The sequence below is a fragment of the Melopsittacus undulatus genome, chromosome 5, assembly GCF_012275295.1.
Source record: "Melopsittacus undulatus isolate bMelUnd1 chromosome 5, bMelUnd1.mat.Z, whole genome shotgun sequence".
In the NCBI taxonomy this organism is placed as follows: domain Eukaryota; kingdom Metazoa; phylum Chordata; class Aves; order Psittaciformes; family Psittaculidae; genus Melopsittacus; species Melopsittacus undulatus.
The window spans coordinates 76,787,895-76,807,139 of NC_047531.1; the positions used below are offsets into that span (position 1 = coordinate 76,787,895).

General features: G+C 37.9%; 1 protein-coding gene across 1 annotated transcript in view; it reads left to right on the forward strand.

The window, feature by feature from the left end:
• Positions 1-7,215: 7,215 nt before the first annotated feature.
• Positions 7,216-19,245, forward strand: part of LOC101871346 (potassium voltage-gated channel subfamily KQT member 1-like) — a 465,763-nt gene continuing 453,733 nt past the window's right edge. Inside the window, exon 1 of the mRNA XM_005148017.3 lies at positions 7,216-7,598. Within this exon, the coding sequence (XP_005148074.2) occupies positions 7,216-7,598 (383 nt within the window). The remainder of the gene's footprint in view (positions 7,599-19,245) is intronic.

The following is a 19,245-nucleotide window of genomic DNA, read 5'->3' on the forward strand; positions in this document are numbered from 1 at the left end:
TTATAACACACAACTCCTATGTAGAAAGTCTCTCCTGAAGGAATAGTTACATTTTTATCAATCTTTCCAAATATACCTTTTGCAAGGATCCACTTTTAATGGTATTCTGTTGCAACCTCAGTACTAATAAAAGCATCCTTCTCCTCCAGTGCATTGCTAATGATTTAAACAAACACAATAGAACAATGCTAGGACACTTAATATAATTGAAGATAGGAATCAAGTAACAGCTGAAGTTCACTCTACAAGAATTTATATCGTCTCTTATTGTTTGAAGGCTCTCCATGACTGCTATCTGATACCTCTTCATTAATTAGAATAGGTACAATATTTCAATCAGTAATTTTGTCTTTTATGCGATATAAGCATTTCAAGAGATACTTTGCCATATGTGGTAGCACTTTATTTTAGTTCGTACAATTTTTTGGTGTTCTTATTCTTTTTATGGAGGTATTAAAAATACTATGGCTTTCTATGAAGATGTATTATGATTATAATTACCTTAAGAATTCTGCTGACCTGAGTAAACAGCACTAATCTTAAAAGACCAAACACACCTTAAACTTTAGATCAAGCTGTTCTCTCCTGTGTAGGTAGAGTAACATGAGATCAGCAGAATTTGGTTTCACCACTGTAAAAAGTAACTCCCATGGAATGTATTATAATTGTTGCTTAATATACCATGGTGCCTAAAATGGCAAACATATACAGGAGCTTATGATGCTGCTTTCAATAAACAAAATATTCTTAATCAGTATATAATGCCATGTTAAAAAATGCACCCACATTATATAAACTTCTACTTATTTTCAATATTTCAATGTAAGAATTCTCATCTTTCCAAAAGCCTACTGAAATGACAGTGAAATTAGCAAGGTTTTGTACTCTGTCACAATTATTTCATCACAGTGTGTGATTATGGTCTAAAAAGTGAGGTTAAGAACAATGGTGCCTGAATCCATGACATCCCAGAGTTATTTCCTTTTTCCTATGGATCACTAAAACTCTTGAATATCAGATCTAATTTTGTTAGGCCCAACATTGTCTTTACCATAAAACTATTAACCAAACAGATCACTGCTCTGTGCAAATGAGAGCCACATATACAACCATAGGACACACAGCTCACAGTGGCATTGGCAAGCCATGGGTCTAATAGAAAATTGTGCATTTTAAACTTAGATGAACCATGTTTCATGAGTCATGGAATTGAATACTTTTCACAGTTCCCATACAGCCTAATCTGAAGAACTGTTTTGAAAACTGGAATTATTTTCCTTTGCCAGGGCTAACTGGGGAAAAACTTATACATGCACCTTGCTCACTTATCTGAGAGCTTTTCTGCCCATCAGACACTGCACATTTCTGCAGGAGTTGAGGAGAGTGAAGGTTTCCTCTCAGGTGACTTCTGGTGGTCGTATGCCATGTCCAGAGTGAAGAGGGTTGGGAGGGGATGGGGGGGCTCGCTCTGCAGGATCTTCGGGCACTCTCCAGGGTGCTGAATCCCTTGAACAGGTTCTGTGAGGAAATTAAAATGCACTTTCAATGTACATGCTCTTGTGCTTTCCCCCTCTTGTCATTCCCATATGCAGAGGACAGCCATAAGACCTGTGTCTATGGGCAATACCACCGGTTGTATACAGTGCTCTTACTGTTTCCAGACTGAAAACCACACCCTTCAAAGGAAAAAGCTCTTTTTGCCAATGGATATTTTACATTGGTAGCCTTCTCACTCTTCTGCTTGGGCTGCATTTTCACCATGTTGCCCAGTGCTTTAATATGGGACATGTAATAGCATTTTTGTACCTGTCACTGCAACCAGCACTTCTCCCATTTTCATTGCACAAAATGGCAGAGTTTGCCTGGATAGAGTGGATGGCTGGGTAAAACAGAAGATTAATGAAACCAAATAGGCAAATGGAGTAATAACATATAGTTGGCTTTACTTGGGGATTGCTATGTCAATTGTCAGTGGATTTTACTTTAACAGGGCTAGCTGTTTTTCTCTGTCTTTATTGTCAACATTTGTTGAGTAGCTTTTTAACCAACTAGTCAAAATCAGAATTAGAGCCTTCCAAAAGAAAGTGTCAGCCCGTATGCTTGCAGTGTTGATGAAATTTCAACAACTGAAATAGACAAGTATGGTAGGAACAGACAGACAAACTGATCTGGAAGTTGCTGCTAGTTCCCCCTATACTGATCATATGAATTAATTAATTAATATTTCCACCAGGCATAGAGTTTGTTTAATTGCAGTCAGCATAAAGCCATATTTCTTAGTATAATATCTACCAGATCTTAGTATAAGATCTATAAATATATGATATATATCATACTAAGAGACTGACATTTTATTCACATCACAGTTGTTACTGATTACCTGAAGAATTTGTGTTCTCTGTTTTGATTTTTTAGTAAAACATTTTATTTTCAGTTTGAACAGAAAAAAAAGCATAACTGAAAGAGTCATCTTCATTTCTTATAGCAATTCCATGCTGGAAATGAAAGATTTATATAATTGTTAGATACTCCTCTGAGTCAAGCAGTCAGCCTTGGAGACTCTCTGTATTAATACTGAAATTATGAAGCAGTGCCAACATGTGTAAAAGGCAGTTTAGTATTTCAGGTCTTTCCCCATTTAGTAAAATGCTACAATAGATTTTACTTGACAAGCTCTAGGTAGTGAATGGAAGCCCAGTGTCACAATCTGCTGATTTTTTTATGTACCATCCTTCCAAAATCATATACACACATCATGATAATTTATCTTCAGCATGCCCTTGCAAAGAAGACTATTTGTATTCATGGTGAACATTGAATGGATTGCAAAGTGCTCTACAGACAACTGAACTATCTAACATATTTGCAAGACAGGTATCACCCCATTTTGAAATTGCAGTTCAAAAATGAGCAGTACAGGAAGTACTGTTTGGAGCTCAAGTCTATACGCCTTTCAAGATCCCTAATTCCCCACAGTAAGCTTTGATGTACATTCCTTTGTGAGACCATGGGCTCACCAGGCTGGAAAGCGCAGGCAGAAAGCAAGGGTTGGCATTTTGCCCGTTACTAGCAGCTGGGGCCCAACCCGTTCAAGTCACACAGCATGCTGAATTTGTGCCCTAACATGATCATTGCTAAGAAAAGATTCTGTAGCTAAGCCAGAATGGTACATGGCTCTCAGCAGTGTCTAAAATTTCAGTATCCAGTTCTGGCAGTAAAATTCACTTCCCAAACTCCAAAAATGGATGTTCAAGAACACTGCCTGCAGAAAGCTGAGTACCTGAGAATGGAATTTGAAATGAACAGAGGTGTGTGGGAATGTTTCACAAGCCTTGTCTATTATTTACCTTTCAAAGTATTTTCTAGTATTTTGGTTCCATATTTTTTCCTTATATTTCTTGTATGACTGATTAACGCTTTTCTTCTAAAATATTACCTCCTGAGGACACAGTGATGATGATATCAGTAGAAAATTGAGTTGGCCCTGTGTTTAGGGTAGCTTACTGAGAAGTATCTCCTTGTCAAGAAGGGATTCAAATCTGCATTTCCCTGTGCCTACCCATACTGGCCTTTTAGTTACAAGTTATCACACTTTGTGTGCTGAGTGCTGAATACAGTGCTGTCAGTGTGGGGTAGATACGCTCTGTAAGCATGTGGACTGCATCAGGCACATCAATGTTAAATATGAGATGACAAGTGAGCCCAGCCATAAAAGCCACACTTTTGTTTGGCTACATTTTTTTTGGGCCATTATATGCATGTATATAATCTTACCAGTGAAAGTTAAGCAGCTGATATTCCTGAAATCATGCACTTGCATTTCACAGAAGTCATAAATTAGTCAACTACTTGAATTTGAGAATTTGACCCAAAGCTATACTAAATTTGGGGGGGGGGGGGGGGGGGGGGGGGGGGGGGGGGGGGGGGGGGGGGAAGTGAGGGAGGGGCTGGAGGGGGTATGAAGTAATGAGTTCATGTCTTCTACAGTTTGACCTATAAAATCTTAACCATCTTTCTGTTGATCAAGAAACAGGAGTCAGATGATCTGGGTTCTATTTCTGCAGTGATTTCAGATGTGCTGTTATTACATTGAGTCTCTGCATGTGCAGTAAAGCTGGGTACTACTTTTCCCTCAAAGGAAACTTATTTCAAACCTTAAAATATCCAAGATCATTATTGCTTGCTTGTATTTTTTTTCCTTGACATACTTTGGATAGTTATTTACAGCTTGAATGATTATATTCAGGGGAAGTCAGAGATGAGGACAGAAATTTTTGCATTTAGGAAATTCCTTTTTGAGAAGGTTAATACAGCAGAGTGTAGAAGTATTACTTAATTAAGAAAACATTTCAAGGAAGAAGCTTGAGCAAAAACCCAGAGAAGAGTTTCTGAGGCTCCAGTCAGTTATTAGTGCTTCTCCATGGACCACCTACTGTACTGTCTGGAATACTATATTCAGTTCTGTACACAGTGTAAACTGGGTCACACAGCTTCCAAGCACAGTGTTTGGGAGGGGTTGATTTTAAGAAGAATAAACACAAGACTGATCAAACTACCTTATCAGAAAAATAAAGGAACTAAGATCAATTTTTTTTCAGTGTTACAGAGACATGACTTAGGAAACCAAGAAAATAACTTTCTGGGATAATCTTTCCAAGGAATGAGAGGTCTTAGCTCCATGAGCAGTTATAATAAAAGTTGAAGACCATGCACATTGACAGCATTCCCTCACTGCCAGAGCAAAAGATCATGGTTACCTCTGTTTCACTCTTGACCACATGACTGTGGAAAACCAACTCATGTTCAGTATGCTGGTGTTCTGGACAGCAGTCTGATATCTATTATAGAAGGGACAAAAAGAGAGAAACAGCAGTATTCACTTTCTTCTTTGTGATTAGAAAGTTCAGCGTTAAAATGAGGAGTTTGATGCTGGAATGTTTGTGCTTGGAATTCTTTTCCTTCCAAATTAATTAAAACAAACAAAAAAAAGAAGACCTGTGGTCTAGAAAGGCAACAACAGTAGAGAACGCCATTACTTAATGTTATCATAATGAAGTGCTGCTTTTGGCTTTGCCAAAACTTTGATGGAAAAAAACAAACTGAAGCTGCCTGTTTAGACTTCCTCAGTATGAAAGCCTGCTGCAGAGCATCCAGCTAGCTCCAAGCAACACCTAATTCAGTTTCTTTAAAGATGTGCAGTAAGGAAATGCCAGTTTTAACCCATTGCAATTAAGTGTATGCAGATAAGAAAAGGGCTGGGAGGGAAAGGAGGATGATCCAGCAAAATTAAGCTGTTGCTTGTGATTGCTGGTTTGACAACAGGAAGAAGCAGAAGCAATTCCTCTCTGAAGCTGTCAAAACTGTTCCTAGTTCTTTCTCTGCCTTTGCAAGGGCAGCCATATAAGGCAGATAGAAGGGAGGGCTCCTGCCTTGCTCAGGGTGGGACTTGATAAGCTGAGGCAGAGTCAGACAGCAGCTTCTCTCTCTGCACCTATCCAGGGAGTCTGCTACGTGGAGCTGAGGGAGCATTAAGGAGAAGGAATAGAAGGACATGCAACAAGAGAAAGTAGGTTCAGGGTTTTCTGTGTTTTGTGTCTGACTGTGTGGGATGCCCTGTTTTGATCAAGCAGGCTAGCAAATGTGTTTCAGGTGGCTTTGTTTGCAACTGCTGGGTAGCCCGCCTTTGCTTCAAGCACTTGGCTAGATAGCCTCAGCACCCTAAAATGAATCATACGGAAGGAGTATACTTCTCCTAGGTGTTTCTTATGTTCTTGTTATAGTTAGACTTTGATGAAGGCCTGTGTGTTTTAACTTTAATATTCGGTCCCTCCAGCTTTTCATTGTTCAGAGAAAGGATGAGGGAAAGCAAGTATTTCTCTATTTGCTATAGCACTAATGTAGAAATGCATCAGTTTGCCTTACCATGATCAGTGTTCAGAAATGAGCACTCTGTAACTGACATTCTCTCTCTAGATTACTTGATTCTGCTGAGAATAAAGTAACTGAAAATGTGGGTGTGAGTTTCTACTCCTCTTCAGAAGAGCAGTAAGCTGCAACTCCTAAGCACATGGGATTTATATTGCAGATAACTACATTACAATATGACATTATAGACATAATTTTAACATTGGTATCAGCAGTACTTTGAAGTTAAAGTACATCTCATGGTACTTTCATTATTCTTGTATTTTCACATTTTTTTCATATTTCTGTTTTAGCTAAGCATGTTAGATACGGAACGTTTTCATGGTGGTGTGAAAGAAATGAGGCAGTAGAAAACCATTACACTTCAGGAAGACAGCTACTTTCAGTCTCACAAAATTATTAATATTGCTGCTAAGTATTTGTATTCACAGCAGTTTACATCTGCCCCATGACATGCATATTGATCTATAAGAGCCTTATTTTCTATTGTGTGTTCTCTAGGTACTTGCTAGAGAGTAGCAAACTTAGCAGCAAACACTAAATGGCTTGAAGAAAATCAAGAATCAGTCCAGGAATCTTTCGTCTTTTGCCTTTTAACAATATTAACCTCTCAGTGACAGTTATTATTAATGGCACTGTAATTTCTACACTCGATTAGAGTTGTTCCTGAGTACCATGGACTGCAAGATCAGATCCCATAAGGTGATTGAAAGAATTTATTTAAAATCTTTTTGTAACATTGATGCTCTAGATAAGACCTCTTGAGGTGTAGGTGTTGAGTTCAGAACTTCGATCAGGTGTATTTCAGATAACAGCAAGTTTATAAGTTCTAGGAAATTTTCACAGGTCCACTTCTAATCAGGACACTTCAAAAACTGCTCAGCTTAAAATAATGTCAGATGGGTCAACTCCCAAGGCAATGCTGCTGCTGTACTTGTGTTGCACTGTTTAAATAGTTTTAAGCTTCTTCCCTCACAAATGTAACTGTTAATCTTAATTTTCTTTCTTCCTCTATAACTCGCCCTCTTTCCTTTCCCAGCCTCCTGTTGCTTCTGGCATCCAGCATGTGCCATTGTCTAATACGTTTCTCTGATTTAATTTCAGAGGCTGTGAGTGACAGCAGGTGACAGGCTGACAGCTCACACTTGTGTCACAGAGAAGCTCCATGATAACAGCAGAAAGTCATCCTATCAGCTGCTGGAGAACACCCTCAGCAGTGAGGACATACAATACCTTCTTTGTGATTTTAAATATTGATCAGCGTTAGTAATACCTGTGTGTTGTTACAGCATGTCCTATGATAGTGGAGAAACTGTTGGGCACCCCATGTATAACCGCTGTGGGCAGGTTCAAGGCTCCACTTCTCAGCTGAGTAATCTGAATGGAAATAGGGAATCTGCAGCGTTGCTCAGAGTCACAGGGAGCTTAAGCAATATGCAGTATTCTTCTGTGGCACTGGATCCAGAAACCCCAGGGAATAATGGATCTGGGATTCCCCACAACCCTGAGGAAGGCACAAGAGCTGCAGCTTTGGCAGAAGGTGAAGTCCGCAGGGCCTGTACAACAAAGTGTTTCTATAGCCATTACTTGGCTAAAACTAGTACACAGGGAGATGTCTACAACTTCCTGGAGAGGCCCAGTGGATGGAAGTGTTTTATCTATCATTTCACTGTGTAAGTACCTACATTTTCACATCATATTTGTTGTAAGAAAAATCAAACCGTGCCCTTAATCAGCCAGAACTCATACTTGAGTACCATTGTCAGTACTTGATCTCCTGGACTGAACACCTGTTACCTGAGTAATCCTACTGAAAGCAATAGGAAAGCCAGTTTCTTGAAGGATCAGATGCTATATCCATTAACATTTCCAGAGGAGGGCTTTTTATTTGTCACATGATATTTGTCAATTTTACACAGTGTATTTGATATTTCTGAGGGGAAGTCGTATATGCTCGTGGCAATTTTTGTTGCTGCCTTAGCTGCTTTACATTGTTCTACCTTCAGACATTGCAGTTTTTATCATGAGATGTGGAAGTTTCAGCTGTGACGACAGTAAGTGTAAGTCAGTTTTGCTTATGCTGAAGTGCCAGAACAAGTGATCTGTTGGATATTCATAACATTACTAATTTGAATTAATTTACAGCCATGAACACATAATGAATACAAATTAGGAAAATTTTTTCATTATACCATGTATGTAGTACACACAATGATGAAATTAAGGCTTCATTTTACCCTTGCAAAACAGTGGTTAATATGTTAGTACAGCTGTTACTGTTTTATTTGAGCGGTTTATAGTACCTGTCAAGCTTTGCAAGACCTCAGTTACTGTTTTGAATGCTGCTTAGCAGAATGATAATTTGTCATTTTAGCTGTAGAAAGGGTCCAATTGTGCTCTTGCTGAGGCAAGAGGAAGTTTTACTGGCTATAGAGTATGCAAACTGAGCCAAAAGTCCTAGCTTTTATTATAAAATTAGCATATATCCTAAAGAAATGCAGAGTGTTGAAATGACTCTGTTTGTCTTAGATGAACTTTTCTGTGATGTGACTGCATTTTGGAAAAACCATTATCACAGTCAGTAGCTGCCCAGAGAAATATATGGTAATTCTAAGAATAAATCATAATGCTTCTATTTGGCATGGAATAGTGGTTTTATTAATATTTACTGCCTTTCACCACTCAAAATCATATATGGATTTTTTAAAAGGGTTTTTGATCCATGAAATTTTGCCAAGTAAAAGGATAGAGCCTCTTTCAAGTATGTTTTTAGTATACAACGATCCCTAAGGCTTAAACGAGTGTAATTTTGTGAAGATTTAAATATGTGAATAGTAATGATTTAAGCCTATTTGGGATTGGGACCTCTTGCTAAAATCCAGTTGTTTCATCCTCTGCTTTCATCTCATAACTTTAGTATGGACTTATATTCTGCAATGGAGATTAAAATAAATAAATAAAAGAAATCAACCCCAAGCAAGAAAATTGGAGAAAATAGGAATTTTTTTAATTGTTCAAGGATTCTTGACTTTAATGAAAGAATATGTAAATTGACCTCCTTTAAATGTTTTTTCTTTGAGATTACTTGAAACTTTTTAGACATAATTTTTGGCCAGTATTTTTTCTTAAGAATATTTGTCCTACTAATTATCCCGATAACTACATGGCCTGTTTACTTACATAGCAAGTTTCTGTTTTGGAAAGAACATCCTTTACAATACTAATTATCACTAAATGTAAACGTTGTTAAAGCAATAAAATACTAATCTAAAATACAATTAATTCTATAATGAGAATAAGCTGTCATTTCTTTTAAAAAGGTTTCCCATGTTGTATCTGTGGGTTTGTGGTAATTTATGCAGTTGATATGGTGATGACTATTTTCATAACAAATCCATTCTTCGAAGTATGTAGATGATGTTTGTATAGCCTGGAGGAGCTGGATGTGCAGTGTCCCTTCATTGTCCTTTTATCCTTCATGTGCCACAAAGACCTCATTATTTATGTGTAGACTTGTGGGACTTTTCTATCCAAGAGGGACTGGAGTTTCTTTTGATCTGGAGCCAGTTCAGCTACAAACCCCCTAACTTTCCAGAAGCAGGCAAGGGGAGGGAACAGCAAGTGCTCCAGGAGGTGACCTTCCTCTTGTATTTTGAAATTACCAAGATAATGTCATCTCCTATAACATTTGTAGTGTGTCTGATGCTTCAAGTTACTTTTAAGGGAGTAAACTCGTGCTTCTTAAGGAACTTTATAATATGTGTTAGAAAAGGGAATTATTTTTGCTTAATTAAATCTGGAATTTGTGTTATTTTAGTGGAGTTATTCTAGGCAAAAATTATGGTTTCAAAACAAAACACTTGAAGGAGTGAGTGGATTTGCTTGAGAATTCCCTCTTCCAGTCCTGGAAACCTCACTTTTTTTCAGCTATTTCAGGTAATTTTCAGCTTCACTGTAGGTACTGTGAAAAACTTAACTCCTGAAATCCCCAAGAACAGAGTAGAGGATCTCACTGACAAGTTAGAAAGAGATGTGGGCTTGAGAAACAGCTGTGACATGCAATAGTAATATATTGACACTAACCAACCAATTCTTGTGGCTCTGTAAATCTTTAAGGCATTGGATACCAATATACATTAGAGTCCAGCTTTTTGCCATATGGTCCTCAGTCCAGAAAATGAAGTGTGTGCCTGGCTTGAATTTGATGTCTAAAGTCAGCTATGCACTTGATTTAATCATATCCAAATGTGAAGATATTAGAGTATAAGCCTCATATTTCATCTTTTGAATGAAAAATATGTCTATCTTGGTGATGAGTTATGGATGGTAATGAAGTTACTTGGCAAATCCCCACATTTAAATCATTTAATTGCAAGTGGAGCCTTATTTACGTGATGTTTCTGAAACATACATATACATTTAATTACAACTGGAATGGCTTGATTATAGTTTAGAATATTGTGCTAATTTGGCTAAAATATTGTGTTCACATACATTTGAACTGAGTGGTGAGGGGTGAAGTCAGATAATTTTCCTGATAGCAAGGTTATTGAACCCTATTTAAAAAACAGGTAGAAATGATCATAAAGTAAACTGAGAATCATGTAGATGCTCAGAGTGCCAGAATGCAGTTGTAGTGAGGAATGTTACACTGCCAAGCCTTTGCAGGCTACCTTGGCCACTGGCAAAGGGTGAAGATGGTCAAGTTTTTCTGCCATGTTTGTAGAGGCAAAGAACCAGAAGTAGGAGGGTATGGCTTAAGCCTGTTGAAAGAAGAAGATTACTCTATGTGTACCCAGACACACTCATACACTGAAGTGATCACTGGTAATAAACCAGTATGGTTTAACTTGCATTCAGGGAGAAGAGGTAACTGATTGCTATCTTGTTATTTTCTTCTGTGAGTGATGTAGGCCACCTTGTGTCAGTTTAAGGCTATGTCTATATAACAGTGCAGCCCTGTGCTGCACAGCTGCACCAGCCCAGGTTCCAAGAAGAAAGGAACTGAGTTTGCACAGGTTTTCACCAAGGCTAACCGGCCTTATATCTGAGCAAGTAAGGTGGATCCATAGTTCCTTTTCCCCTCAGATACACCCTGTTGTTTTTACTCACAGCAGTCCAGTTGCCTTGTTCTATCTTTTCCATTTCTCTGAAACATCTTAATTATGACTTAATTTTGGTCTTTTCAGATGCTGTTGGCTGGGTAGCTAAGTTTTTTTCAGCTACAAGTCAGAAGCTTAGAGGGAACCTGGGTGGGTAGCACTTGGACTAAGAAATGAGGAAGCAGAACAAGTGGCTACACTGAGTCTGGTGAAACAGGGACAGAAGAGAACCTGGGACCTGTAGGCAGAAGGCTAGATTGTGTTGTCATAAAAACAGACTGGTGCCAGTGATGTTGAAACTGGACGAAAAGCAGTACAAAAGCAGGCTAGGTCAAGAGCAAAGGGAAGCAGACTTAAGCAGGAAGGACAAATTAAAAAAGGACTAGCAACTTTTGGAGATCAGAAGTATACATATAGGCACAAAGAATTGGACCTGTGGGACAGCTGTATATGGTCAAGAAGCTTAGAGAGCCACTGGGAGGAAGAAGGGGTAGGAGATGACATCTGGAAGCTAGGGGAAAGAGGGAGCATGGAATTCATGACGGGAGAAGGCACCTTTCACCCATAGGCAACTGGTTTGAATCTTGTCCAACACAATAGTTAAGAAGAAGTAATGACTATGGGGAGATACAAAAGGAGCTGTTGGTCTCAGTCCAGTTCTTAGTGAACGGATGTCAGCATCACCGCTGGAGTTAGCACAGCTGGAAGGCTTGCTGGCAGTCAGTAGAGAAACCACAGGCTGGTTGAAAAGGAAGGCAAGTCTAAGGCAAGAGGGAGGCCCATGAGACGGACTCTGAGATTGTGTTCTCAGGCCTGCCATTTTCTTGTCGTGTAACACTGTGAAAGTTTAAGTGAGAACTTGCAGCTGTTCCAGGTTACTCTGTGCTATTTTGGCCACTTGTTAAATGAGTGTTAGACCTTGCTCCCATTTAAAAGTGAGACCAGTCTTTATACCCTGTAACTTCCTATGGGATGGGGTGAGCTGATCTGACAACCCATTTCTAACAAATTACCTCCAGTTCTGCTCTTCTTATCCACCTTAGCCATTCAGCTTCCTCCTGCCAACTCTAGTTGTCCTCAGATATCCTTGGATAACCTGTTCAACTTACAGTGTTAGCAGAAACCTGTCCCAGCAGGAAAAAGTGGATAATCTTCTGTCATGTTAGTAGTACATATCCAGCATCTTGAAGTACTGTCCACTATTGTTCTCTTAGTGCTCCTGGTGGATCATAGTCACCTGTTAAATTTAATATAAAATTGTACAGAATAACTGCAAAGTAACACTACAAATCATCTGGCAAATACTGCAGACCACCTGGTTTGACTGCAAAACATTTCACAAATGCAGAGTTTGCCTAGCAACAAAGTCTGCTCTCCAGGCTCATTTATGATTTATGGGGAAATAAGTCCTCCAAACAGTGACTCAGAAAGAATAATGGCTATTGCTCTGAATCATTCCTAAGGGATGCTGCCTGTCTCTCTGTTGACTGCATGGGAAAGATGAGGAGAGAGTATGGTTTCACAAGAGCTGGCATAATAGTTTACTGATACAAAGAGTATAACATTTCTTCTCTCACCTTCCCTTCTGTCCTGGCCCCATATTTCTCCTGTGTAACATATGCTGCTTTTGGGAGTTTCTGTAGCCCACTTCACCTAAGTCAACAAGCAATGGCAGATATCTAGCACAGCAAGAAGGTGATTAGCTTTTTGTTACATTAAGGAGTTACAACATGTCAGCAAATGGTCTGATGGTGCTGGAACCTGTACTAACCAGTTGGCCAGGACTGGAATGGGATGAGGGCCCTCTTTTTTTCCACCAGAACTGCAGTGTTAGCTCAGTTTCATATGAAAGCCTTCTCTAAGTTTACTTTGTTACCTCTCTCATCCTTCAAACTGCTTTCCACAGCTTCTTCCTAGAGAGGTACATATGTACATGTTCCTGGTAGCTTGTTGAAAAGAACTCATCTAAAGAATTACTGCTGAGTAATTTAAAAGTGTGTGATCCTTACAAAAATATGAAAAATATCAATAATGTCACTAACTTAAAACTTTGGGAGGAAAGTGCAGATGATCATGAGCATGTTCATAAAATAGAGGCTGGACAGCTAAGGATTTTTTTTCTTTAGAAAAGATTCTGTGTACTGACATTTTTGTCACCATGAGTAACATAAAAAAAGCCCCACCAGAGTTCAGAGTATTGGGACAAATTAAAATTGACATTTTCTCTTACAATTGTTTCTCTTCAAACTTTGCCTTCTCATTTTTTTTTCAATTCTTCCACCTTCATGTAAGAAATGCTGTAGTTGTATTCTATTAATGCAATTGAAGAGCCACCATTCTGGCTGATACTCCCTTTTTTTTTTTTTTTTTTTTTGCATACAGCTGCCAATTATGTAAAGAACATTAAAAGGCAAAAATATAAGAATCTAGCGATTCCTTTTAATGACTGTAGGGCGTTTGCCTGCATGTCGTTTGGGTGTAGCAGCTCTCAGCTAGTGAAGCTTAATGTATACAGCAAGTAAGTTAGTATAGTATTCTCCTGCTTCAGTTTTTACCTGTAAATGGAGCCTATAGTCCCATTATTTATAACTGTTTATCTCAAAGAGTCTTTCAGATTCCAATTTTTGTTCTTTCAACAGTTATCTCTAGAATGCAAGCAGATATTTTGCCTTTTCCAATGATGTGATTGTAATATGACCAACATGAGCAACAACTAAAGTTTGGAGTAATTATAAGCATATGACTGCTATTGAGATTCTGGTTTTGACCTCGATCTCACAGCTTAGGTCTGAACATGGTGTGCTTTCATAAGGGTGTATTAGGGATTATTATTATTATCATCATCATCAGGCTTAGGGTGTTTCTTACCAGCATAATCGTTACTTATTTAGACATTTTATACAGAATTGATCTGATGAATTTTCCAATTTGGAAATACAATATCCACTTTTCATCTATATTCTAGCTACAGAGAGGAACTAACCTGATCTATGATGATGAGCTTCAGGTACCAAGCTCATGAGCTGTATTAAAGGGAAGAAACTCAAGAACTAGGGATGCATGTTCAATTGGATGATACGGTGGAATAGCTTGAGTTGCTAATGGAGGTGAAGTAATATTAAACAGAATTGTCTTTAGGATTCTGAAAGTTCTAAGATTCAGCTGTTCTAAAAATACATGGGGACAACTACTAATTTTTAGCCTCTTTTCCTAAGGAAATGAGGTTTATTCAACCACACTGTCTGAGTGCGTCTGTCTGAAAGTGCCTTACCAAAAACTTCTGAGCCAGTTGGCAAGTTTCAACCAATGTTGACAGAGGATGAGACATGTCAGAGATACTAAGTTACTTCAAGCTTTGTTAAAATCAGCATTTTGATAGAAGAGAAATAAATTAATAACCCCAAAGATGAAAATATTTCATTTTGAGCTTAATTAGATTGGCACCAGAGAGTCTTTTCACGAGAGAGATGTTACAAAAGTTCCTAAGGAAGAACTTTGATCTGAGCATACTTCACTTTGGGCACAGAATAACCTAACCACAGGGCACAAAGCCACAGAGTACGTAAGTTTTATTTTCATTTTTTGAAATTATTGATGACTTTTTCCATCATTTATTTAAGAAATTCAATCCATCTTATTCTAGAAGCTAAATTTTGTAGTAGACTGGAATGAATATGCACTAATGTCTCCGCAGGCTAACGTTGTTACTATAGTGAAACCATTTGTTTCTATAGTGAAAATAAATACCGTAGTGTGGTATTGATATGGTAATAGTAATGGAATTTGTTTATGCTTTTGTGGAAAAAACCTTTTGCTCTTTCATAAACCAGCAAAATAAAAAGTTACTCCTTGATGTTAACATTACAATTGCTCATTAACTTGTGGACTTCACATGGTATAAAATTCAAGAAGAAAAGTGTTTATGGTATCTTCATGATAATCAAGCTGGCATTAACTTATTGCAGCACCATGATATGCATTTATTCTTTCCTTTTTTTTTATACTGAACCTAAGAAACACCAATTAATGTGAGTACTACAAAGAGGCTGGTGTTACTTTGTAAATGACGATGCTAATTTTCTGTCCCTGTGGATATGTGTCATAGATCATATGCTGAAACCTAACGATTTTTTGGTCTCACAGTCAAAGGCAGTGATAAATGTATCAGAATCATGGACACTGATCATGAAGTCAATGCTGAACCTTTTCTTTCAATGTTTAAAGAAGTGATTAGGTCTCTTCCAGAAAATCTTAGTCATATAGAAACAAAATGGAAGCTTGACTCCTGTGTCCAGGGAAGGAGAGCACATCCAGAAACTCAAGACATGGAGGTAAGAATAGAAAAAGACAAACATAGCAGCACAGATGTTAGTGGAAGATACAGACAGTTAAATCAGGAAGCATAAATCCTAGGAATGTCAGGGCACTGAAAAAAAGGTTTCTGTAAGATCAGTGGATTCATGAATGTGATTTGTCAGTTCTGGACTACTTCCGGATAAATGCAGAGAAAAAGCAAAACCGAAATCTTACTGCTTTGTAAAAAGCAGCAAATAGGTTGCTCAATGCTTTGAAAAGGTGAAATACTTTACTAACAGGAGCTGTGGATGTTTTAAAAATATATCTTTGGGCAGTTGATTCAGAAAGTTGCTTTGAAGTGGGAGATCTTTTTGTATGATGTGTGGCTCATGCTGTGATTTGAACAGCATTGGTGTTATCTACTGATTCAAACTAGTTTGTGGCAATTTATACATCTGCAGGTGAAAATACAGAATAGTAGTGTGTATTTTTAAATTACCTTTTAGATTTTATAGGTGTTGTAGAAATATTAGCTAGTTACTTCTGATTGGAACCAACTGAACAGCCTCATTTTACATGCAGTGGGGCTATCTGGCATTTCTGGGTGCACTCTAGAATGATCTGAAGGAAAAACTGAAAGCAGATATCATCAATATACCCATGTTATAGATGGAATTTTCCTTTGGTTGAGGGCTTCAAATACCTGAAAATATTATATTCTGAAACAAAATAGAAAGTCAGATATGCCCAAACTGCCTCCAGCCAGGCTGCCTATTAGTGAATCCAAAGCTAGGCAAGATTCCATTAAAACCTGTCTGGTCTCCTCCAGTTCTGCTGAAACCAGCACATTCCCAGACTACTTTCTAATTTTAACATATTGGTATTTTCATCAGAAAAATTGTTCCTTTACTGAAATTTCCAACCAACTCTAATTTGTGTATGATCATATATGTATAAGTACAAGACCTTTCAACAAAACATCAAGCCTCAGGAGCCTGGAAATAGATCTGTGAGAGAACTGAGGGACATCAAAAACTTGCTGCAAAGGCACATGGACAACCTTCTTTTTATGACTTAGCCAGAAACTTCTTTGGATAACAAAAATATGTAAGCACTAGGAATGAGGTTTTATTCAGACTGGAAGGAATGTTTTCTAGAAGCACATGGCTATTCAATATAAGAGTATAGTCCCATTTAGAAGAAAGTGAAGTACTTCATGCACTCAGGAATGGGAATATCTTGCACTTTTATAACATAAAAGAAAACAAATTCTTTCCTTAATTTTCCTGCCACAAAATAATCACTTAAAATAAAAAGCAGCCTATGCTTCTGGAGCCCCTCAAAGAACTTTCTGTTGGATAAACTCATGTACTCTCCACAACAAAAGGCTGTCTTAAAAATTTTGGTCTCTGATGGACAACTCTGTAGTCTATCATGAAGAAAAAGCTGAAGTTTTAATGAGAGTAGTTGAACAGAGGTTTACTTGGGCATACTAACATAAATCCAATATCTTGTAATTTAGCTGAAGCAGACAGATTTCTTCTGTCCTAGTGTGTTAGTAGAACAGAACATTTTGCCTTCACCTCTTGCTGCAGCAAATGGTAGATAGGATAATAGAATTATCAAAGAAATAATAAAAAAGAAGCTTTGGATCTAATTTAAGCTGGAGACACATGAAAGCCATTTGCGATTATTTAGCTGAAGGGCTTTCATATAGTGAAGTAAGTCACAGTTTTGAGGAAGGAGCACAGCATGGGAAAGGCATGTCTAGTTCTGTTTAAAACATCAGTGATCCATGAGCAAGGCATCTAAATACTACAGAGCATAGGTTTCAGTAGCTTTCCTACAATATTTTTTGTTGCTTTTCTTTCTCTACAGAGCTCACATCTTTCTAAAAATGTTTTCTTCTCTGAACACATCCTTGCAGAGTCAGTTGAGTTTGGCAAGCCCAAAAGGCTACAAAACTACTATTTTGTATTTGGTTGCCAAGGAGTGCATCTCTGTTTACTAGTTCATAAGCTTGTCCTCTCTTCACTCATCATTTTTTTGTTGTTCAAGAGATAACATTCCCACAAGCATCCCATATATCAATGCTTCAAGTGCACTTATCTGCAATAGATAAACACATGCACAGAAATGGCATTATTTGATGGAAAACTTAAAAGGAGGAATGATTAATATTTCTCCTTTAAGAACTTTCATTAGGTTAGTCTTCCATGGAAAATAAGATTGCTATAGCACGACCTTGAAAGGGTTCACCCTTGATAAAGTACTTGACATCATTTTGCTCTCAGTGTTGTAGTTGACTTACTAGTTCCAACTGTTTGTAGGCCTCAGTAGAGCATACTCTTGGCCAATTAATCTACTAAATAGAATTTGTCCCTGACTACAAAACCAAGAAACATGTTTACAGTTACACTAGCTACTTTCCAAAATGAAACAATGTTTAGGAAGATCAGGGCACAAAGAGACACTCATTTGTAACCTTTAACCCTGGTCGATTAGCTGTCCAGTGTATTACTGCCTATTTAAATTTGTTAATGCATGAAACAAAGTTAAGGATGATGACTTCAACACCTTGCTGAAAAAAGCAGTAGTATTTTTCTGCATGCACAAGGCTTAAGGAATTTAGGAGAAATCAAGAAATACTAAAATTTACTGTACATTAGTAAGACCTCTTTTGGGAAAGCATGGCACTTCCGTCTTGTGTTTGTGTGAACTTCTTTAAGTGAGAATCCAAAACCATATGAGAAATTCCCAGGTAATTCTGTTCCATCTGATAAGTATAACATTTTTTTTAAGAGAAAGCAAGGAAAAGTCTGCAAGTAAGTTATTTCAGGTAAGTTTCTGTCTTCATAAAAGTAAAAAAAAAAAGAAGGAAAAGAAAGCCAGGTGTTTTGAGAGGAAATACTTCTCTATTTTTAACAGCTATATGGTAGAAAAGGAAAACAGTATTTGCTGAAGTGATAGCTCAAAGTATGACTTGGTATCCTCAGGAGTCACAGAAAGATTCAGAGATACACTAAATACCAGAAAGCAGCACCTCAGTTCTCAGTTCAGGGTACAAAAGAGTGGACTGACTCTACTAGTTGCTAATTATTTATATCTCCTCCTTATCAGCTCCTTTCCTTTAGGAACTGAACACCCGCCAACAAGTGAGACTGTTCTCTGCTGATGTAAATAACTGCTTGAAGCAAGTAAACAGTCACAAACTGCTTTAACCCCCTTCCACCAGAGAGAACTGCCATTTGCAGGGGAGAGTATAGATAGCAGGGAACATGAGAAGGCCAAATTGGCAGCTGGTGGGGAAAGAGAAAATTGCCACATGACAATCTTTAAATACTTTCACCCCAAGCCAACAATATCAGACACACCCATCCACTTATCCTACCTATAAGTATCCCAGAAATCTTATCAGAAATATTTAGGTAGACCCAGGATCTGGTTGTCACTTGTTGACTAGTTAACACTGGTAGACTTTGCCACTGTGGTTAGAGGAAAAGCTTGTTTTTCCAACAAAAACATGAAATGAGGCCTAAAGGCAAACCAGTGGTATTTAGTGGTGAGTCTTGCTAAAGGTTTGTATGTGTTACCATATATTCAACTGTTGTTCTGTTCTTTATAAGGAATTTGGCTCTTGCCCAAGGTTCTTTTCCTCCGCTGTGTTTAAAAATGTCATTGGTTAGAGCTATGTTTAGCATCCCAGAGGCTGTTAGGAGCAATCCACAAGGAGGTTTCCTGATTGCCTAAGAGGCAACAGAGCTGCAGCTTTTTAGTTAAGGCAATTAGTTAAGCCATTTATCTTTAAGGTTAGACTTGTCAAAACTAGCCTGCACTCTATTGCATGGCTCAATGATAGAATTAGTAACCTTAAAAAAAATGAAGGCAGTATGTGCTGACACTTGGTTTAAAGATATTGGAG